This window comes from Rhyacophila brunnea, unplaced genomic scaffold (assembly GCF_057557595.1).
Source record: "Rhyacophila brunnea isolate RB1 unplaced genomic scaffold, BYU_Rbru_1.0 scaffold_14, whole genome shotgun sequence".
In the NCBI taxonomy this organism is placed as follows: domain Eukaryota; kingdom Metazoa; phylum Arthropoda; class Insecta; order Trichoptera; family Rhyacophilidae; genus Rhyacophila; species Rhyacophila brunnea.
Window position 1 is genome coordinate 32,894,998 of NW_028232796.1, and position 25,110 is coordinate 32,920,107.

At 32.8% G+C, this 25,110-nt stretch overlaps 1 protein-coding gene across 2 annotated transcripts in view; it reads left to right on the forward strand.

Moving 5' to 3' along the window:
• Positions 1 to 23,537, forward strand: part of LOC147075878 (organic cation transporter protein-like) — a 40,738-nt gene extending 17,201 nt beyond the window's left edge. For both annotated transcript variants that reach the window (XM_085942206.1, XM_085942207.1), the window contains exons 2-7: positions 11,520 to 11,721; positions 13,948 to 14,173; positions 16,587 to 16,842; positions 18,994 to 19,656; positions 20,662 to 20,843; positions 21,975 to 23,537. In XM_085942206.1, coding sequence (XP_085798332.1) covers positions 11,549 to 11,721; positions 13,948 to 14,173; positions 16,587 to 16,842; positions 18,994 to 19,656; positions 20,662 to 20,843; positions 21,975 to 22,151 — 1,677 coding nt within the window. In that variant the 5' untranslated portion in view covers positions 11,520 to 11,548 and the 3' untranslated portion in view covers positions 22,152 to 23,537. The remainder of the gene's footprint in view (positions 1 to 11,519; positions 11,722 to 13,947; positions 14,174 to 16,586; positions 16,843 to 18,993; positions 19,657 to 20,661; positions 20,844 to 21,974) is intronic.
• Positions 23,538 to 25,110: the final 1,573 nt, after the last annotated feature.

A 25,110-nucleotide genomic window follows, 5' to 3' on the forward strand; every position in this document is an offset into this window, starting at 1 on the left:
CTTTAGGCACAGTGGAAGGTCACTTTTGAAGACATTATTCAGGCGGCCAAAAGCACTCCAGCCTAGCTTTACTCTGCGAACAATTTCATCAAATATACATCCATCTATAGATACTTGTTGTCCCAGATAGATGTAGCTTTTCACCTGTTCGAGCTGAGTGCCATTGATGAGGATCTCTTTTTGGCCTGCAAAGCAGTTGAACATGACTTTCGTCTTTGTTACATTTATTTTCAAACCTACTTTGTTGCTTACTTCAGCGAGTTCCTGCATTCTGCTTTGGAGGTCTTCTGAGTCTTGCGAGAAAATTACTATGTCATCGGCAAAGCGCAGATGACTCAGGTATTCTCCATTTATGGGGATCCCTTTGTCATTCCAGTCAAGTTGCCTGAATAAGTCTTCAAGGGTAGCTGTAAATAGTTTAGGTGAGATTGTATCACCTTGTCGGACTCCTTTGCTGATAGGAAATCTGCGCGATGGTTTATGGAGATTTACAGATGCTGTTGCGCTACTGTATATATTATTGAAAATATTTATATAGCGTCCAGGGATTCCTTGTTTTCTGAGTGCGTCGAGTATTGAACATTTCTTTATCGAATCAAACGCCTTCTCATAGTCTATAAAACCCATGCATAGTGGCAGTTTGTATTCCTGGTACCGCTCTATGATTTCTCTGACGACTTGGATATGGTCCATAGTGCTGTATCCTCCTCTAAATCCGGCTTGTTCTCTCGGTTGGTTCTCGTCTAGTACATTTTGCAGACGGTTTGAGAGAATTTTTGTGAACGTCTTGTAGAGAATAGGGAGTAGACTTATTGGACGATAATTTGCTAGGTCTTCTCTGTCACCTTTTTTGTGAAGAATGACAATGCTGGCATTTTTCCATACCTCTGGGACATCCTCTTTGCATATGCAGGCTGTGAACAATTGTGCAAGTACTTCATTTGCATCCTTTCCTGCTTTTTTGAGGATATCTATCGTTAAACCGTCTTCCCCGGGGGCTTTCCCACTTTTCATGTAATTTAAAGCATGGGTTACTTCCCAGGATGTAATTTCGGGAGTATGGTCTTCCGAATTTCCATTTCTCTGAAGATCTAAGTCTATAGTCGTATTGTCAGTGTCATCACTGTAGAGATCGCTGTAGAACTCTTCAACTCGGCTTAACAAGTGTTCCCAATTTCTGACGATAGAACCATCTTTTGCTTTTAGTGCTGTGATTTGACGTTTTCCTATCGACAAGCATTGCTTGTTTTTGTTTAAACTTCTGCCTGCTTTCACAATTGCTTGTATGAGGTTTACATTGAATTTACGAAGGTCTTCTCTAATCTTCCTTCGGAGGGTTTTGCAAAGTGATGAAAACTCCATATCGTTTTGCGCCTGTCTATCGCTCTTGGTTTTCCTTCTCTGCTCCATAAGATTCAATGTTGCCTTCGAAAGCTTGGTGGAAGGTGTAACTTCTGAGCTTTTTACGCCTGTTTTTTCTGCACATTGTAGAATAATATTCGTTATATCCTCCGCGTTGGATAGGGAAACGGTTTCGTTCTCATCTAAGAAAGCCGATAGTGCATTTTTGAGTTCATTTTGGAATTCAGTATTGTTCTGCAGGTATACGCGAGCATTTGACTTCTTCTGCAGTTTGGATCTTTCTGATTTGACGTTCAATCTTATCTTACATCTCACCATCCGGTGATCACTGCCGGTGTTAAACTGATTGATCACCTTACAGTTTGAAAATGTATATTTTCTGTCAGTGAGGATGTAATCGATTTCGCTGGTCCTTCCTGTCGGGCTTCTCCACGTCCATTTACGTGTAGGTTTATGTTGAAAAAAGGAATTCATGATGTGAAGATTGTTGGTTTCAGCAAACTCCACAAGCATGTGAGAATCGTTAACTTAACTACCGATAGTACAAAGTGCTTATTCATCTCATTGTTTAATATACTATATCATTGCCCACTGAAGAAGGAAGCCGATACATTACACGACTGGTCCTACTTTTCGCCCCTCCCGTTGTCTATGGATGACCTGTCATTGTCGGTCATTGTCCATTATAGAGTACTCATACTGCCGGGTCTGTCGTGTTCACCTGTCGGAGTATTCTTAGTTTCAGATTATTTTAACGTATCTTGGAGACCTTGGACTTCATCTGACTTAGTAGTTATGTATTATTAATAATTGGAAGTGACGACCAAAGTTAGTAAACTTCTTCTGTGTATAATAATATAATACACTAGGACGTTTGTCAGTGTGACAGTCAATTCTAAACGACAATAACTAATTACTTATTTATACTCTTCAGCAGGGCTCGAAATGGACCGGAGCGCACCGGAGCACCGTTCCTGTTCGTGAAATCGGTAAAATTATCGCGTCGTCTCATGGAAAAAAATAATTTGACCGTCTGAGCTAGATAGGCTATATAATAGAAAATCTAACACACTTATTTTTTTATGAAATACACATAAAAATTTGATACTTAACTATGTAAATATCTTCAGAAAACTGTCAAGCGCTCCGGTTTGTAAACTTTTCCATTTCGAGCGCTGCTCTTCAGACATTATAGAATATCAAACTCTGCTTGCAAGTACGTTATCAATAAATAGTATGGCAGTTGTTGCACTCGTTGCTTGTGAAAAAGTTATGCTCAGGCTTTATTAATCTAAAGATGGCGGTGACTATATACAAAAAAAAATACTTACGAGTGAGGATAGGTACTTGATGGAACTCGAATTAAAATTCTAATTGATTTAATTTTTGTACTATTGACTTTCAGTCATTTTTTTGCCACACAGGTTTCGCCTCAACTAAACCTTGTATTTTAAAAAACCAATTTTGTTATTCAACGAATATTCCACAAGGTTTGAGAATCCAACATTCCATATATTGAACATAAATAACTTGAAAATACCTCAGATATATACCTACCTACTAGAAAAAATCATATTTGAAAAAATAAAACGAAACTACGATTTTATGTTGAACCTTGTGTATTTATTTATATTTAATATATTTATTGTAATTTCTCATTAACACTTCGATATTTTAACGTGTTTGCTGAATGTATTGATAGTAGGTATCTATCTATCTATCTACTATGACATTTCTGAACACTTTAGGTTTCCAACATAGGTTTGCATACTATTTGATTCTTTGTTGAGTAATACAGTTTACACGTTAGTTTATTATGTATATTGGTGATATTAACGAGAATTAGTGCCATGAACGAGTTAACTCGCCAAAGTGTGTATGTACCAACACCAATTGGAGTGGACGACTCCTCTGGAGCACTAGACGATCTAACCTTCGACCTTCAGCCTATTAGTCAACTGAACTAAATTCTAAATTCGCAAACACCGTACCTTTTAGCTATAACCCGACAACTTAACAGTGAACATTTGAATGTTCGGTTTTGTTTGGCTATTTGCTGTTAGTACACGACTGTCTACGAAGGAAACAGACCATATTACACGTAGAAAATCGTCAAAGTTATTTTCAATATGGACACATTATTAAACTACTGTCCACAACACGATCTCGGCGATAATCGATGTCGCTTTAGTCGCGTGCGCATTTTTTTGAGAAAACCAATCCAGGGAAATTAAGTTTTTATTTTATAACAATTTTATTCTCAGTAATTAATTCACTTAGAAGCCCAATTATTTATTATTCAATAATTAACAATAGAAAAATAAATTAAAATAATTTCACCTCTTAGTTATTTGTAGTATTATGATAGTTAGGTTAATTAATACTGAGTAATTATTGAGTATCGAAAAAAATACATCATTAAACCCACATTAAGTGATTATATTGCTGCAGATATTTATTAATTAAATTATTCGGAGAACACAAATTATGATTTAATAAGTAGAAGTGAACAGTATACATAAAAATATATGGATGCCCCAATCACATTTTTTTATAATTTTCAAAAAATAATGTCTTAATAATTGGTATTTTTAGTAAAGCTGTTATAAAACGCATACTGTGAAAATCGTTTTCTATAAAAAAATATATCTACCTATCATTATAATTGTAAATACTGTTTTTTGATCACTTTTAAATATTCTGTCACATTAAAAACAATAATTTCTCGTGCCTGTATTGGTAAAGGTTCTTTGTAATACTCCGATCGATTCATTCTAAAACTGTAAATATACTATTGTATCGTGTAAAACAGACTTTTCACACACAGACGCAGCGTTTACGCTCCCAGGCGCAGCATTTACACACCTACTATATGCGCACGAGAGTACGTGTGCTTCTGCGCAGGCCCGTTTCTAAGTTGTTTAGTTATAGCATTACAAATTTTGTAAATCCTACGGTCTGCATCGGAAGATCAGTCGGCGAAATACATTTAAAAATAATAATAAGCCACCTTTCGGCCGAGAGAAAGCTAAAGGTCGCATTTAACCAATAAGACAGACATGATGTAGATCGTAGGTGAAAATGCGGGTAAGAGATAGATAGTAGATATAAGTAATAAGTATTGTAAGAGGGAGGGTGACAGCTAATCGGGGCTATACGCGGCCAACTGCGAGCGACCCTCGGTTCAAAAAAGATTTTCAGCAGGTAGTACCTTTCGTGACGCTAGAAAGAAAAGTCCGGGTCACTCATGGGCCATGGCGAGAATTATATTAAGTTTAGTAATGTGTACGTTTAAGTTAAAAGGAAAATAAATATATAATTCGTGTAAAACTATTAGTGAGCTTAATTCCTCGACCCTCCCAGAACTCCTGGAACGTGAAGTGTGTGGCAGTGAGGTGTTCTCATTTTATACAGTGTCAGTACGTACTCTCAAGCCACAAGCGAGATAACTCGCGACTTCATCGTCAACATCACGTATATAAGGCGTCTAATTACAAAAAGTCCACAATTCAATATTTTCGGGAAATAACGTTTTTATGTTTCAAGCTTCAATTATTTGTTTTAACGTGAGATAATTTTTTCCGTTGTATTCTATGTCGAAATTAGAACCAAATGGCAATTTGTTTTAGCCGATAAATTCTTAAATGTAATAAATATAGGCAAAATAAAATTGGACGTAGCGCTACTTGTACCTCACATTTTAAATTATTCCGCATAAGGCACATATTTCCGTGGCACTGTCATGAGTTTACCTGATGCTATAGCATGGGAGACACCCTTTTCAATATCGAACGTTCCCTTATTGGTTGACTTAAACACGCGCGAAATCAAATAAAGCTTTAAATAATATGAAACACGGATTTGGTGCTTTTTGTAACAAATCGAGACTTAAAATATTTTTTTTCGAAGGGTTATGTCGCGTTTTGGAATTTATAGATCAATACATAATGTGTAAAATTATACAAAGAATACGTGCGTATTGTTTTCTCGATTTTGACCAAATGTGGACTTATCGCGTTTTGGAATTAGACGCCTCATATATTCTATTTACTCATGTATATTCGCAAGACAATATTTGTATCAATAATAATATAAATGCTGACCCAATTAACAATATTTATCAGTCTGAAAATGTTCACTGAAAACTTGATTAACATGCTTTTTCTTATTTATTATTTAAGTTATTTATTTTATTCGAAAAATACTTAGCCTACAGGTATCCACCTAGTAATATTTTCTTGGTAATAAAAAAGCTAACTGTGTCAGTGTGCATGTGCCATGGACGAGTGCGTATAGTAACTAAAAATAACGAAAGGATCGGAAAAAAATATTTCAAATGGAAAAATAAGAAACGTAAGTCAATTAAAATGTTATATAAGTACTGTAAGACTTTGCTTTTAAAAATGTTAAGAGCGTACTTCAGTGAAACGGCAAATAATTTTCAACAGTAGGTGCGACGACATTTCTCACTAGTCGCCAATCGGAGACCGACAGTCGAGCTGTCTGCGCGTCGATTTGTTTTGTCATGGCGTCGGATGAAAATATTCTTAAATCGTGTAAAGATGACTAAAAAACTTTACGTATGTAAGTACTTAAAAAAGTAAACGTGTGAATGAATATACTATTATTATTAGTAATATAATAATAAACATAACATTAAATGGACGCATGTTGGATTTTTATGATAAATTATATTTCGTTCGGCACGCGTCATTTTCACAACCCATGCGTCGCATAGCCACGATCTTTTTAGACCTTGCCTCAACTGAAGTATAGCCTTATGTAAAAACAAAGACACACAAGTATGTACTTGTATTCAAATGCTTTAATTATTATTGACCTCATATCTCGACAATAAGAGCTACCAAATTAGTTGTCCAGTGAACTCATATTAATTGCAGTTGAAAATATGAAATAAGATTGTTAACATCTCCGGATTTAGGCAGTATAAACAGACTAATTATTAAGCAACGTCACATTACGAGATTCTCATACCAGACTTCGATGTTGTGTTTTGACAAAGGGCCTTATCATTGCCGACTGAAGAGGAAAGCCGATACATTTCACGACTGTTCCTACCTTTGCGCCCCTCCCGTTCTCTATGGATGACCTGTCATTGTCTATAGTGCTCAAATTGACGCGTCTGTCGTGTTCACTTGTCGGAGTATTCTTAGTTTCAGATTTCATTCAGATTATTTTAACGTATTTTGGAGACTTTGGATTTCATCTGTTGTAGTAGTCATGTGTTATTAATAATTGGAAGTGACGACCAAAGTTAGTAAACTTCTTCTGTGTAAAATAATATAAGGACGTTTGTCAATGTGACAGTCGATTCTAAACGACAATAACTAATAACTTATTTATACTCTTCAGTCAGTATGGCAGTCGACCACTTGTTGCTTGTGCAAAAAGTTATGCTCAGGCTTTATTAATCTAAATATGGCGGTGGCCTTATGCATAGCGGTACCGATTCACTGCAGAGCACATAATTACTTTTTAACTACCAAATTTAAATAACATGCTAATTATATCTAATTGCCCCTTAATCAGAACAGCTGTGGCGTTCGCGCTGTAAGGATTAATTGAAGAAGTTGGCTAATAATTAATGTACTAGTCAGTCAATAATTGTCGGATAAATAATATATAAGTAATAACAATAACTGGTAACTAAGCAACGTAACACTATTAGCGGGTGGTGCCGTAGGCGGCGATATATTGAAACAAGACTGACTGCAACTGTCAAATAATAACGTTGTGTAAACATAAATACATACTAAACATAGTTTCGAATAAATCAAGGTTATATTGGTACTGACTATCTACGCAAACACCAACCGAAAATTAATAAATAATTTGCAAGTAAGCAAGAATGGTTAATTAAAGTGGATGTTCCCGAACAACACTGTGTTGTCATTTTAAGAAAACATCAAATAAATTATTTGGGAATATTGGCAGTGCGTGTATTTACAATTATTAAGCCACCGATAAAGCAGCTATTAGATTATAATATAATTTTATTCAAATTGTGCGGTTTCATATTTTTACCATTGTAAGTCAATTATTGAACAATACTTTAATAATTCATATAGGTATTATCATATAATTTCGACATTTGATTCAAAAGTTTCGTTTTTTTTGTGTTATTAGCAACCATCCAGTGGCGAAGGGTGGAGGTAGGCTGTGAAGATTCGACATAAATAGTACACATTAAACTTCTCAGTCATACTTCTTTGTTTTCTAAGAATAAAATGTGCAGATGGTGCTGGTTAGTTTTTTTAAATTCAATTAAACCCTGCCTAAATCTTACCATAATAGTTTAAATTTAATATGCTATGGACGATTCGACAAAAATAGTACTTACACACTTTTTCAATCATACTGATTTGCTTACATCGAATTAAAAATACACATTACAGATGGTGTCATTATGATGGGTTAGTTTTATTTAAAGTCATGAAGTGCTTCATAACCAAGCCATAATCGATAAAATGGTTAGGCAGGGTTTAATTGAATTTTAAAAACTGACAAATACTATCTATTGCTACACATTGCAGTCTTAGTTTAATGAAAACAAATAAGTTTGACTGACAAAGTTTAGTATACACTATTTATTTCAGATCGTAACTGCCTACCTCCACCCTTCGCCACTGAGCCATACAAATATCCCTTTACTGCTTCACTGAAAACAATAAGCAACCCTTTGGCTGCTACGATGTTTTTTAAAATCGGGGCGAGAATTGCGATCAATTATTATTGTCAATAAATGAAAATATTGTATTATTTTTAGACATGCTACCACTCTAATTGATTTTTTGAAATCGGAATAATATGAAAACAATTTTCGTAATTAATTTATCGTTTTGATAATGATAATGAGACAATTAGATAACCCGCTTTGATGTACCGTTAAAATTAATTGAACATCTCTTTCTCGCTCTATCATGCGGGCGATCACGTGAGCGAGCGAAACGAACCATCCGCACACGGAGTTTTGATTTTTACCAGCTATTGGAAACAATCGGTTACTTCAAAATATTATTTTAATTCCATTTGATTGCGTTAGCTTACAATAACCCCATAAGATCTTATTGTGAAAATAATTCCTTATTTATACTATAATTTATTTATCGTTTATTTCTGAAATCAAAGAAGCATTTTCTGAGGTGTATTTGGATCAATTACACAACAATAAAACTAAATATATTTTAAAAAAAAATGCTTCGCACCACTGAGGCAGTAGTATGTTCCCAAATAACCTTAACATTTCAGGCATCAAAAGCAAAACGACGATCGTTCGCGACCCGAGAACTACAGGGTTCTAAGTGAACAAGTGCAGCAAAAAAGTTATGGGCTGTTGAAGTTTTGAACGCTTGTATTTTGTTAATTGTGAATGTTTTCAATTATTTTTTTGGTTGAATATATCAATGATGGTACTACTATATTGTAACTATCAATAAAACTACGTTAAAACTAGTTTTTAATGGTTAATTTTATATATCATAAATTCAGTTAGAACTTTGTCCACCTGAAACTCAAACAAATCGCCTTCACTACAAGGTTCTAACTGAAATTTGTATGGAAATCCTGGTGATTCAGGACACATAGTTTCACTTTTCATGTTAAAATAAATAAAATTCTTGAAAGTATCTTCTTCTTATCTAATATAATATTTTTTTCCGGAGAAAATGTATGGAAATTGTTGGGAAAATGGGAAATTCGGAAAAACAAATATTTTTTTGTAATTTTTGTTTAATACCATTTTAAAATGAAAATTAAGTTGAAAATATAATTTAATAAAAATACAAAACTATTGTTGATGAAACAAGCCCAGTGTTTATTGTTCAATTTCAACTGGCTTGTTGTTACTAATGGCTGAGGGAAAGTTGTGTAAAAATTCTTCTATTAAATTATTCACGTCAGTTTTAGAAGGCATATCTTTCAGATCCATCATAACATCATAATGATATTGTATAATTAATATACTAAATCTCTATAGTGTGGGAATTCTCAGGAGTAGGGATTTTAGAATACAACATAACCATTTCTTCATCCCATCTACTGAGGATTTGAAACATCTCAAATATTTATATCACTTCCAGGAAGACTTTTAAACCTAAAATATGAAATCAATGAATGAAATAGCCTTCAAATACTCTCAATATTTAGACATTATTATTAACAAAAGGTTAAAGAATAAAGTGTACAATGTTCGTTCGATATTCACATTATTAAAATAATCAGTTATGTAGGTATTGAAATTGACAGTTTGTGAATATGTAACTGTAACGAAATAAAATTTAAAAAAATAACGATAGTAAAATTAAATCTTACTTACGTTTCATAATATTATTATTCATCTATTAGTGAGTTCACAATTTACTGTTGATATCAAATATCACGAAACATTTTTTTGAGGTTATGTATCTCGAAGCTATATTAGTTTATGTAAATACTCGTGGTTTATTGTTAAATACACTGTATGAAGTCTTAATAATAAATTTTAAATACAAAACAACAACATTTTACTCTTCATTTTGCAATTTAAACCATTTTAACAACTTTAAATATATTCATAATCACGAAATGTCAAAGCACATAGAACTTTGTAGAACGGCGGATCTTTTTAGATTATGATAGAACTCTGTAGTACCACATATATTTTGTAAAGTGCACATAGAACCCGGTAGTATTGGGGTTTAATGAAAAAATATAAGAAATATTGACCTCATATCGATATATTATGTAGATAATGTGACTTGGAAGACTGCCTCATCATTACTTTAGTTTGGCCAAAAATCGACACTTAGAACTTTGTAGTTCTCGGGTCGCGCGTTGTTAGCATTCCTCGCCATTATCAAAAACAACGATAGGTATATCATTGCGTAGCATTCTAAGAGTTGTGAATAGTTCTAATTACGTGCCTACTACCTGTAAGAGTGGGTATATTGTTTGGGTACAGCATTTGTTGAAGTACAACCTTATGATGGAGAGGATTCAGGCAAAATATATCGACACTCTTTTACTTGATGTCGTGTGGATACTATCTGTATCGGAATCATTTTCTTTCAGAAAATTTCTATTTTTTGGCAACATAATTTTTCCGATTTGAAATTGGTAACGTTGACCTGTGTGTCCCTGATAACTTTCTTAAAAATCAGGAACATCAGGTGTTTGTTCTCCCAGGGTGTAGAACTCGCCTGCCATTGTTAATGACAATTGGGCGCCGGGCAGGCATTAGCTGTATTCACCAAATCGATATTGTTATTATTAAATTCTTAATATTGGGTATTACAGTTAACAAGCACCATCTTTAGATTAATAAAGCCTAAGCGTAACTTTTTGCACAAACAACGAGTGATCCATTCTTCAGCTGTCAAAATCAGATCCCAGATTCCTTGACATATTGATTCGCCATTTGGGGATAGTCAACTGGGAAGAGAGAGCGCTGGACAGAGATGCCTGGAGAAACGTTGTGCAGTCGGCCATGGACCTGAACGGCCCCTAGCGCCAGTTTAATAAATAATAATAATTTCTCGTTTCAAATTAAATTATAAAAAATTCTCAAATCAAACATATTATTAACTATCAGTGTTATTTATAAATAATTATTTATGTTATTCATCAACTGTTAAAGTCAGACTAGTCCTTCACTCAAAAACCGGTGGTAATATCGATTTCCAAAAAATATGTAGCATTGATATATGAAGGTGTGTTAATGCTAGTGTATTATTTATCATGTAACTTATCTATTCGAATCAAACCATTCCCTGTATGAACACGACAGATGCATCAGTATGAGCACGCTATAGAACAATGACAGGTCATCCATAGACAACAATGGGAGGGGCGGAAAAAGTAGGACCAGTCGTTGTGAATGTATCGACTTTCTACTTCAGTCGGCAATGAGTTAACTCATTCGGCGTAGTTCATTTTTACACATTTTACTCGGTAGAGTTTTTTTATAGGGTTTTTCTAATACTGCAAAACTGTAAAAATTCTCTAAATTCATTTATTTTGTCTTCTCATGCTGTGAACGTTTTGAATTTATAATGTTCCCTATAATTATGAAAATAAATAAATTTGAATTAGAAAATGAATACAGGAAAGTATCAAAATGTCACCAGTACCTAATAAAAATGTTTTTATTTTTTTTATAGATTCAACTGTGAAATAAACAAAAAACAAAATGGAGGAGACAGCGCTGAAGCCTAGGGATGTGGATTTAGATCATATTATGGAAGATATTGGAAAAGTCGGAAAATACCAATTTAAACTTTATTTGTTTATCATGATACCGGTTATGCTGGGATCACTTCACTCGGATAACTACATCTTTACTGCGCTGGATGCAAAATACAGGTTAGTGTTGTCTTCCAAATAATTGAATTCGGGCATCAAATATAGTGGTTTATTAAATTTTAACTTTTCGTATACCTACCATTATGCTTGAACTAATCGCTATTCTGTATCATTTTTTGTTTCGTGTGCAAACATAGAATTTTTAATTCAAGTTTTTATAATCAAGAGTCTGAAAAATATGATACGAAGACGACGTCCTCAATCTTTGAAGTAAATAGATATTGAACATACATAATTTGAAAACATCTCATGTATATACACACTAGTAAATATCTTTTTGTAGAAAAAAATACGACACCCGACGGGACTTGAACCTGTAGTCACTGGATTTGCGCCAGTATGCTTTTCAAATTAAACTACAGGCACCCTACTTAATTACAAGTCCCGTCGATTCGATCTAAAGTTATGTATGATTTAATTGCATAATTTTAGATATTTTATGGATAGACGAGTATTTTTTGACTATTTAAGTATACTGTCTCGGCTTTCGCAGGGTTTAATTAAATTTTAAAATCTAACCAAGACCATATGTAAATTATTGTAGTTTCATTTCGATGAAAACAAATATGTATGACTGATAAAGCTTAGTGTGCACTGTTTATGGCGGATCTTGACAGCCTACCTCTACCCTTCGCCACTGGGTTGTTGTGACCTAAATTAAAACCATGGATTTATGCCAATTAAATATAAGATGAAATTTCCTTTCTTAAGCAACAAAAAGACCGGTGAACGTTTATTTAATTATTGACAAGATATTCTCTCGACCACTTTTTCGTAAGGGATGAAACATCATTTTATTTTATTCACACAATGATTTTAAGAACTTTACATTTCGGGCTGTGACTTATTATTTTATTTATTATATAAGAGTATTATGACATTACAACTATTGGCCAATGTGCTATAATGCTTAATAAAATACAATTCAAAATTATAAACACTATAAAATAATAAATAAAATTACTTAATCACTTAACAACCAATATGAAACACAAGAAAGAAGAAGAGAAAGTAACCTCATAATATATAAATATTAAAATAAAATAACCGCTCTAAGCAATTATTATTAAAATACAGGTGCAAAAAGTCGCGTGTCTAAGTTTTTGAGACGTGTCTAGCAGGCGGTTTCGGGATTTTGACAATTGTTTTTCGATTTTTTAAACCCGTGGGACAGGAATAACCTCAGAGTAATAATATAAAGAGAGTGGTTATTGTTCGGCAAAATGCGTATAACGCGCGGTAGAACCTCAATTTTAATATTATAAACTTAACTATGAAACGTTATACTTTACCACCGTGTTGCTTCTCAGTGCGGCTACTAAATTTAAACACAACATAGATAACCATATTTTCTACTAAATTAATTAAAAATAACTAAAACTGACTTTATATTTAACACAAAAACAATAAATTCCAATAACACGTGCTCGCAGTTTTTAAATGACTGTAGGTAGTCAAACAAATCAATATTTACCGGCGATGTTTATAAACAATGTTAATTTAATTCGCATGGTGAAACAGATGTAGCCCAAATTAGTACTCCTCGAAGAGAATATAAATAATATATTGCTTGCCTTCATACTCCAATGCACAAGCATGGCATTTGTTTTAAAAATAATGCAATGGACAAACTTGCCTACCAAGGGTTTTTAATAACACTGTTAAAAAACCGCCGTCATTACCATAGAATAGTAAGCCTATTACAATTCAACTAATTATAATTATGGTATAGTCACTCTAATATGAAAAAAGAAGTTAGACCTCTAATAGTTGTCTCATACTTGTGTATCACATACATCTCACCCGAGAGACCTTTTCTTTTTTAAAATAAATTGTTTTTATTTAAAAACAGCATGTTGGAAAATCCCTTCACTATACTCGATGTCTATGAAACATGTATATTATTATGCCCATCAATGCTATAATACATATTGCGGAGATATAAGCATGCCAAATGCCTTGTCACTCGTACTTATGGTTCGTTTTGTTGTAGAGTAAAAATGTGTGACGACATTACTATTAATATTATGCGTTCAACATTTTTCTGTATAACTCGGTGTTCTGCACGATTTTTTGTGGGGATGTTGGCATTTGTAAAATTAATTGGTATAATAAGTACATACATATAGTCCAATCCGCACACCCTGCATTTTGCAGTTATATTGCAAAATAGCCTTGTCAAACTGCGTTTCTTACTGCAAAATTTATGGTTTGTATTTTTTCTAGATGTTTCATACCAGAGTGTGAGGGTCGGGGAAATGAATTTGAATCACATTGGCTGGAAAATGCCACGTCAAAAATGGACAAGTGCTACAGATATGCTTACCTAGAACCTAACTTAACGCATGGCCACGAGACCTACGAGAGTTGTCCACAAAACTGGTTCGACAAAAACAAGAAGATCCCTTGCACTGAACTTGTATTTCAGAACAACCACACTTTCGTTGAAGAGGTAAATAATTTAACTATCATCAATAATTTTATTTTAATAGCCGATCTTTTGTGTTTATTCTATCTTATGATATTAGAGCCCAAGCTGGCCGCGTGGCTTAAGCGTTGGACTATCACGCCGTGGGTCCCAGGTTCGAATCATGTGTCTGGCAAGTACACAATATATTGTTTTTCAATATGTTTGTGAGTCAGGGTATGGACCTAATAGGTTGAGCAAGTGGCTGACATCCATTTCTCGTAAAAAAAAAATCTGTTAGTACAAACATCTACTCTGTGGAGGCCCATATGATACTATTAGGATCGGACATGGTCGGAAAAAATGATATTAGAGAGACAACTTATTTTAAATAGTCTTACATGCTTATAATGAACAAAGATTTTTATTGAAATAAATTCGTTCACATTCTTTCTAGCAAGATATAAAAAAAATCAATACAATAAACTATTTTTTACTTATTACTGATACCTTGATTTAAACCACAAAAAGCCGGTTGCCAATATTAACGCAATTTAATCAGCGCTTCTGTTGTACAGCCTTTTTGTTTTAACAAATTTATTTTTGGTGTGAACTGTTTCGAGGCCCCCCTTTCAATTCTTCCGTCGATTCAAATATATGCCCCTGGCCGACTTGTAAATAGCCAGCGTTCTTTTTTCTTTTTCAAATTTTTTTACCATTGCCGAGGTTTTTATTAACATAATTTTGTTTTTACGAGAAATGGATGTCAGCCACTTGCCCAACCTATTAGGTCCATACTTTGACTTAAACACAAATTTAAAAACGATATTTGTATTTGCCAAACCCAGGATTCAAACTTGGAACCCTCGACGTTGTAGTGCAGGCCGACGCTTAAGCCACTGTTTTTGCTCAGGCTGTATATAATAATCGTTAATTTCGTTGTAATTAAGTTAGCTAAATTAGTAAGAACATTTGCCGGATGTTTCTTTAGTAAATTTTCTGAGGTGTTCTATATACAGCAATCTTATTCAAAGAAATATATCATTCTATTTTGTAAGCCTCGTAAATCCTACACAACTTCTTCCGGGAGATTGTTAAAACCGTCAAATTTTCGTTTTAAGCGATATTTAAAAATTCAAATAACTAAAACAAAGAAAAACCTCTTAACACAAAATGACAATGACTCCTGGCATTTACGAGGTTTGAAAATTGTTCTGTTGTGACAGACACGGAATTATTTTTAGAATTGAGTGCATGTGTTAATTAGTATGGATGCAAGATGCAAGAATCTTATAGTAAGGTAGATTTTATAATATTTACTAGCGTATAACATCTACTTATTTTTTGGGATTAAGACCGGAACCGACTTCTGGTAACATTATACTAGGAGTTAGCTTAAATTGAATAATTCTGATATTAAAATTGAATGTATATTTATATTTTTATTCGCTTTAAGAATTATAAATTATAATTAAATAACACCTGTGCAGTCGAATGTTATGCTTCAAATGAGTAAGCTGCCGCTACGGGGAAAATGTGTGATGTCGTTTTTCTTGGTATTTAAAATGTTATCAGACTGATGCTCCCATCCCATGTCACATTTTGGACCTTTAATTAAACGAACATTGTCAGTTAGGAAAATTTGCTGAAATTTGCTAGAACAACAATGAGGTCACCTTACACGTATTGCGCTACATCATGAATCTCACTAGTCAATGAACGGTTTTTTATAGTAGCTGAAGGCCTACAGTTTTTCGACTCGCGTCGTTTTTTTTTATTTTTAGTGGTTTTCTCTGGGGATTTTCTATTAATATCGATGTCTGGTGTTTACGTCTATTAACTATGGTCCAAAGGTTGGCTTCTGTTTAAAATTTTATTTATGCATGCAATATTGTAAGTTATTTTAACGTACGCATACGTAGAAACTGTTAAAATTAATTTAAATTAGCATCAATAATGAATAATAATTCAAAATACAATTACATTATAGTTGGTACTCTCCATCATTGAATTTATAGAGATAGTGATCATTCAAAATATTCTGCGGAATGACGAAAGCTTCGACTAAATTTGTCGCCGTGACAGCATGTGACAGCACATAACGTGATGATAATGTATTTGAAGCATTAATGTACCAATATTCCGAGAAGATCTCCCGGAACCTCAGCTAGCGACGGTAAAAGAGAAAGTTATTATTATATTGACGTCACTTGCCGCTTATCTGAAAGTTACAGGTAATGTGTCAGTCGAACCCTGGCATGGTGTGCCAGCTTCATTTTTTTATTTACATTCCTAATTAATGCACTAGACTACTAGAGCGTAATCATCCTTTTAAAATAAATACCTCTCCACGGCAACTTGTTGATTATTAGACTAAAAACATTTGTTTTTAATGGAATTTACGTTAATTTACTGGCGAATAAAGATAACACTAATTGTATGCCTTCTTTACTTCCAGATGAAAATTCCTTGTAGAGAATGGGAAAGAACCCTAATTGGAACAATGCACAGTTTAGGCATGCTATTGTCACTTCCACTCGTCGGCATCATGTCTGATAGATTCGGTAGACGATCAGCTCTCATCATCACTGGTATGCTCGAAGGGATACTTGGACTCATAAAATCTTTATCTGTGAACTATACCATGTTTGCTGCAATGGAATTCATTGAACCGGCTTTTGGATCGGGAGTCCATAGTTCGGCCTACATATTGGGTAAATTTATTATTCCTAAGTAATTTAATAAAGATTAGTCTTATGCATTATGGTTATGCGTAATGCACCCAAGCATGAATACTCGATGTCATGAAATTAAAAGTTGACAACGCTATATTGAAATAATGGGGAACTGTTTGCAAAGAAGAATGAAAAATGAATTGAAAAGAACATTTTTTTACCAAAAATAATTATTATTGAAGAGAACAATATAACACATATTAATATGTCAGTGGTATAATACGTATCTGTTTGAGTGATTGAATTATTATAAGCCTCTTTGATGTTAGTTGCAGGGATTTCGTTAAACTTTTGGTATTATTTTGAACTCATCTTATGAGAAATACGCAACTTTTTAGGATTTTTATATAATCTAATAATTGTATGCTACTGTCTTGAACTATTTCGTGGTCTTCTTTTAAATCTTCGGACGAATCGATTGCGTCAATTACGTTAAAGAAAAACGTTACTGGGTACAATGACACGAAGCAGCAATGAATAAACAGCCAGTAAATAAGCAACTATAGTTAAATACTTACTATAGTGTCGAGGGTCCCAGGTTAGAATCCTGGGTCTGGCAAGTTCACATATTGTTTTTCAATTTGTGCATGAATCAGAGAATGGTCCCAATAGGTTGAGCAAATGGCTGACATTCATTTCTCGTAAAAAAAATCTATTAATACAAACCTCCACTCTGTGGAGGCCCATATGATCCTATCAGGATCGGACATGGTTAAAAGAAAGAAGAAGAAATAAGCAACACAACTTTGATATGAAAACTTTTTGTTCCTAAAAAAAATATGATTATTTTTATCATTTGAGTGAGCATTTCCTTATAGATTAACATTTCACAGTAGTTAAATAATTCTAAAAAAATGTTTTTTAATCTATGCCTATTACGACTTTCACGCCATTAACAAGATCATAAAAATTAACGATTTGGCATAGTATTTTTCATACAGAAAGAAGTAATCACTCTTCAAAAAATAATGTTAGCACGTTGGTTATACGTGATTGCCTTGAAAATTGATATTAAAATTTTTGATGGAATTAGTCAATGTCCATGAACTCGTAATTTATTGATAATAATAATCAATAACAATAAAAATTGGTAGTACCTACGGTTTCCAATCTCGGGATTAGTCTTAATATAAATTATGAAAACTCTCGCCACAAGTAGATAAATGGGATTTATGGATAATATAGGGTTAGAGAATCGAGGAACATATTATTATGTATGTATGTATAACAGTGGCGTGCGGTTCATAGCTGATGTTTAATTATAAAATTAAAAGTAGATAATATGATTGTTTATAGCATTGCTATGAGTTAAGATCATCGCACGCTATTGGTGTATTTTGTATTCCATGATTTTTTAAAGTTAAATACAGCTGTTTTTATTTAACCCTTTATTTGTAAACCCGTTTATAATTTCGGTTGTAAACATTGCCTCTCAAATAATCGTTATATTCGATTATATAGTATGGACGTTTAAAATACTATTATAGAATTATAGACGACATAAAATTTTGATATTCTTTTCATAGCAACCATGTTATGTTTGAATAGTAAGTTTGGAGTGACTCGTTGTCTTAATATACAAAAATAATATTGATAAATTAATATAAAAATATGTATTTGAAAAATATTGGAAGAAAGGTAAAAATGAATTATTACTTCATAACAGAATATTGAGAAAGTGTAATGTAGAATCTAGTAAAATTAATTACTTGTGTAATCATTTAATCTTCTACATTTCACTTAACCAATTTATTTAGATTTTCCGTGAAACACCAAGAAAATATACGTAAAAACAGTGAGCACGTGTTGCTTGAATTTATTATTTTTTGATAAATGTAAAGTTAATTATTTTAAAAGAACATAATATTGTTAACTATTTTGTGTTTAAATTTGGTAGCCGTACTGAAAAGCAACACGATGGTATAGCGTTTCATAGTTAAGTTGATAATAAGAAAATCGAGGTTGTACTGTGTGTTATATGCATGAAATACGTGTTCATTTTGCCGCTCTCTGAGATTTCTATAGTTTTTGTTTAATTCCGAGATTAATAAATACTTATCTTAGATCTAAATTTTATAGTTTTTAGGAATTTGAAAGTATTTTAAATATTGTTCATTTATTTATTTTCAGCTTTGGAGCTACTTCTACCTCCAGCAAGAGTAGCCGGAACTACAGTGATAAACGTATACTTCTCCTTTGCCCAAGCCATGCTAGGAGGATTCGCCATGTTCTTCCCCTACTGGAGAACATTGCTCCAAGTCTTATACGCTCCATCTCTATTAATGTTCGTCCTCTACTTTGTGACGGAAGAAAGCAACAGATGGCTTCTTTCAAAGCGGCGATACAAAGACGTGATAAGCAACTTACAAAAGATGGCAAAAACAAACAACAAAACACTACCGGCTGTGGTAATGGAAGATCTAAATTACAACATGAAAAATGTTGCAAAGTTTAAAGAAATAGAAAGGGCAGACAAAAAGACTTCTAAAGATCTAGGAGAGAAAAAAGAATCGCCACTAAGACAAGCCGTTAAAAGCAAGATAATCCTTATAAGGGTTTTGAAATGTGCCGTATGGTGGAGCACATGCACATTCTGTTTCAATGGTCTTGCGATTAATGCTGTGGCTCTTGCTGGTAATATTTATGGAAACTTCATGATCGCTGCTACTATTGAGATACCAGGAGACATTTCTGCATATTTCGCCCTCTCGTACTTTGGAAGAAGAAAGACCATGTTCACTTCTTTCTTCATGGCCGGACTATGTCTGCTGTCATTTGCATTTATTCCCAAAGGCAAGTAAATTTTATTAATTATTATTTTTTTGACCATATCCGATCCTCAAATCAAAATATAGGCCCCCACAGAGTGAAGGTATTGGGGGGTGTAGTAGTTGTTATGTTTGTCAACTACTCCTGTTAATATTATAGGTTGCGTTTGATGTGTAGATGTGATAATATCTGGGCCTTTGCAAAAAGAAACTCGCTTGTGCATTTTTATTGTTTTGTTTTTTGTATAAAACACGATAATTACACTTCTGGTGATAAATACAAGGTAAGATGCACAAAATTATATTAATCTAGGATGTACACGTGCAGGTTTATAATGATACTTTTAACTTGATATTTTAGGAGAGGATGAGTGCCTTGTAAACTCTATCTATTGAAGCTCTCTAGACAACTGACGTTTCCGTCTCGTTATTGTATATGCTCTCAAAACGAGCATAGACAATAACATGTCAGTTATAGATTTGGGTAAAACTGTATGTTTTAACAGATTTATATTCACGAGAAACGGATGTTAGTCACTTGCCCAATCTATTAGGTCTATACTCCGACTCAAACACAACTTGAAAAAAAATGTATATTTTCCAGACCTAAGATTCATACTTGGGACTCACGACGTTACAGGCCGACGCTTAAGCAGCACAGCCATCGTGGGCGTGAGTGTGTATATAATAGTGTATACCCGCAATATAACGCCGTGGCTTTTAGTGGATCTGGCAAATTTATGTGTATTTGCAGTCAGAGCATAGATAATAGATTAAGCAAGTGACTAACGCTCATTTCAAATAAAAATAAAAAAAAATAAAAAAAAACTATTAAGTAATGTCTATGTATTTAAAGTGGCCCAGATCTACGTAGGATCGTAGAGTCAAAAATGTAAAACTTTAATAGATTTAATTACCTTGCAAAATACAAAGACGTGGCGGCTTACGTTAAATAATTCATGCTGAATTGCCTGTGTTGGTTTGGGTTGATTGTTTTCTTTTTCTAATTATTATTTTTCTTTCATCACAGGTATGGATTGGCTATCGCTAACTATGTATCTGTTGGGTAAATATTGCGTTGCCATAGCTTTTGGTTCGATCTACCTTTACACCACGGAGTTATTTCCTACTCCACTTCGCCACTCCTTATTCGCCACATGCTCAATGATTGGAAGATTTGGATCAATAATGGCACCCCAAGTTCCACTTCTGGTAAGCTTCAAATGATTTTCTATACTATATTTTACCAAAACTAATATAAATATTTTGTTTATTCAATACTCAATACTGAGAATGATAATAATATATAGTTTAAAATTTAGAAAACTCGTCAGGAAAGTGATAGATGTGAAATAGTGTCCCACCTGGTATTTTTCAGGTCTTTAAATTGTTATTTTTTTTCGTTTCGATTTTCGTTCCAGTTCCGGTTTTCGGTTCAGCTCTGAGTGATTAATTTAAAAAAATATTTTCCACACCTAAAACGTAAAACGTGTTGCGCCTACGACAACTGAAGTGGGAGTGATATCACGTTAACGTGCGTGTTTGGACATATTATACCGAACCGAAAAAAACGATATTTTTTTTCAGTTCGGTTTCGGTTTTTGTTCCGATAAAAATACCGGTTTTTCCGGTTTTAGGTTCAGTTCCGGTTTGAACCCCTGGTATTTTTAAGTATGTTTTCTATTGTTTATTATTCCGAGGTATTTCAAGTTACTGTCTATTCATGTATTCACCACAATATATATATATAAATTTTGCGGGAACTTTTTTATTCACATCGTGATCTTTATCAAGTACGAGGACCAAAATAACGTCTATTTCTATCATGAATTAATCAGATAGTTAATACCAAAACATGAACAAAAACGAACCATCAGTGCGAGTGAGTAAGCATTCGGCACGTTTATATCTCCGTACTATGCGTTAAACTCGTTAGAGTAAGATAGAATTTCTACGGCTGAATAAAATATTTTTTATAAACGTCGCCGGTAAATATGGATTTGACTGATAACATTTATTTAACAACTGCGAGCACGTGTTGCTGAAATTTATTATTTTTGTGTTAAATATTATAAAGTTAGTGGTAATTATTTTTAGTTAATTTAGTAGAAAATATCTTTAACTATGTTGTGTTTAAATTTGGTAGCCGTACTGAGAAGCAACACAATGGTTTAACGTTTCATAGTTTAGTTGATATTAATAAAATCGAAGTTCTACTGTGCGTTATACGCAAGAAACACGGTTTCATTTTGCCGAAAAATATGCGCTCTCTATATATCATTACTCTGAGGTTAATACTGAATCTCTTCTAAAAATTACTTAAATTGTTTTTTTTTTTTTCAGGCGATGTACATGGAACACTTGCCCACGTACCTCTTTTCGGCTTCGTGCTTCTTTTCGGCACTCCTTATGATCGGTTCTCCAGAAACCCTCAATATCCGGTTGCCAGAAACCATCGAGGAAGCAGAAAACATGTCGTCACTGAAGAAAAAAGAGTTTATTGAAATGACAATTACGTAGAATGAAAATCAGTGACCAAAAACGTCACTCAATAAACAATAATAAAATTGTGATTTTTTACGTGCCTGCCAATTTGTACAAAAAAATCTTTGACACTATTACGCCAATTCACACAAAAACCATTGGTATAATAAATAAACTATTATTTTATTTAACGAATTTGGACAAATCCTGACACTGGTTAGTAATTAAGGTACCTAATTAATCGGTGCTCCTCTCTATGAAGACAGGCCGCACGTACAAATTTCGCGAGTTATCTCGTCCGACTTTAAACTAAAATTACTGGCCACTGACAATATTGATTTGCGTAATCTAAATAATTAAACAGACAGTGACATCTGTTTGAATAATTATGAAATACTAAGCCACAAATTATCGGTAAAATTGCGGCTTATCAGATACTGCCATAGTAATATCGTAAGGCATAGAAAAGGTTTATACCTACTTTGATTTAAAATACAAAAGCCGAAGAATGCCAAAATTAATACAATTAATAAAGCGCATCAGGGAGGTGTAAAAACTGCTAGTTAATTTCATGGCAATTAAATATGACGCATGTAGCTTAGGTAGCAGGGTACATTGAGCGTCGTATTTTTTTCAAAAAGATTTTTTGGTACAGTTCGGTTATGAGGATATAGCGGCAAACACATTTTGAAAATAGCTGACATACTGGATTGTTTGTGAGTTTAACCTAACCAAACCTAAAATAACCTAACCTAACCCAACCTAACCTTACCTAAACTAACAAATAATACAGTATATCGGGTATTTTCAAAATGTGTTTTCCTCTGTATTCCTCAAAACCGAACTATACCGATTTTTTCTACTGGTTATGTATTTTTCTGAGCTGTTTTCAAATTATGTATGGTATAATAAATGTTAATGTTAATATAACTATAATTCAGAATTACGAATTGGTTTTTGAATCAATAGTTATTTCGGCTTCCTGCTTTTGCAACAGTATTCCAATAGTTAGTTCTAGCTCACCACTTCCAGCTGCGGCAAGTTTAACGTGAAGCGTGGCTGTTTCGAGAACTACAATACTGACAAACCTTTCATAATACATCGCAGTGCCACGACGGCGGCCATGACACTTCAACCTTTAATTTTCGCACTCTAGCAAGTTCGTCTCAAAAATAAATTCCTGGAATTTTACCAATTAAATTCAAACCCAAATAATTAGTTAATATTAAATGTATTCTTGTAAATTTTAAATGTATGTCCATCATTTTATCGCAACAAACCTATAATATTAATGAATTAACACATCAGTATAAGCTGACACGTTTAAAATTGTGTTTTGTCCATATCCCATGTATTTATTCAGTATTATTCAATTTATATTGTGCAGTTTTCATAATTTTATGATTATACATTATTTTAGTTAAAAAAAATTATAAAAATTTACGGAAAATCAAAATTTTAAAAATGGAAAACACTTTCGCCAAAAGTGTCGTTGTCATGTTATGTTGTTTTATTTTATTTTATTTTGTTACATAGGGTTAGTTATAGGATTCATAATTTGTAAGTCAACATCTTGGAATGTGGTCCGTTATGTAAACATTAGGACAATTTTGATATCGTATTCTTCAGCATTTTTTTATTATGTTAAAAATATTACATAATATATTTTATGCAGGTAATTATATATTTCCTAGTTTTCTTTTTAATTTAGTTATAATTATGACATAATATTTGAATATAATGTTTTTATTTTTAATTATATTGACATAATATTTGACATATTGTTTGATTTTAATTTCATTGGCTTTATAATAATTCGGTATATTATTTGGTCATCTCCTATGGAGGTATTCTAACATTTTTTTCGAACAATTATTGTTCTTGCAATCTTGATTTAAAAAATAGCAAATATTCATTATAACTTTATAATACGTGAAATAGAGCTACTTTGCTATGATAAGCTTTCATAGCTGTTATTAAAATATATATATTTAAAAATAGTTATTTTAGTGTTATTAAAATATACTAGAAATCGTTGTTTTTGAGATTCGTAGTAAGTAACTAAATACTTCATAATAATTCATTATTGATATTAAAATCTACAAAATTAATAATAATGGAATAGGTTTAAGTAAGTAAGACAAAAATAAAATTACTATTTTCACCACTAAACTTCATATGGACATATAATTTATAGAATGGAGTTTAAATCCACAACAAAAAATAACCCTTTGTCCATGGATTATAACCATTTATTTTAACTGACGTATTGTATCATAGTTTTTGGTCAAACTGACATTAATACAATAAAATATAATAATTCGATCACCTAAGGCTTCAGAGATAAGTGCTCTGTTACCATTTTACCATGGAATATAAATTTTATTATAGTAAATAAGACGTATAAAATTTAGAAATATAATGTGTTCTGATATTTTTTAAGCTTTTATAAATATAGTATTTTTATGGTTTTTATAACATATCTGTGATAATTATGTAATAAACATTATGTTTTGTATCCATATTTCACAGGTACAATATAAAATAGATAATTTGTAAATCGTCGATAAATTTATAGTTTTTTACACTTGCTTTGCATTCATAATTTAATTTTTATAAGTATTATATTGTTATAATTATTACTATTAAAATTTGTATAATAAAATATTGCAAAATATAAAAAATAAATTGAAAAGAAAAGGATGCTTTATTGATTTATTTATATACATAATATGTCACCCAATTTGGAAAATACTGCCATTTTCTTTTTTGAAATTAATCTATCATTATTTTATTGAAGATGTGTAACCATTTACATACATTAACCCAAGGTAAAAACTGCACCTCAGAGGCAGACGGATGCAACTCCATTTTCGGGGAAAATGAGTTTTTTTTAAGAATCGTCATGCTAAAGGCTTTATTTATCAGAGGCAGAGAGATGCAAGTCTTAGTTGCTATAAGGCATAGCATAAAGATGCAAATGCCATACCTACCT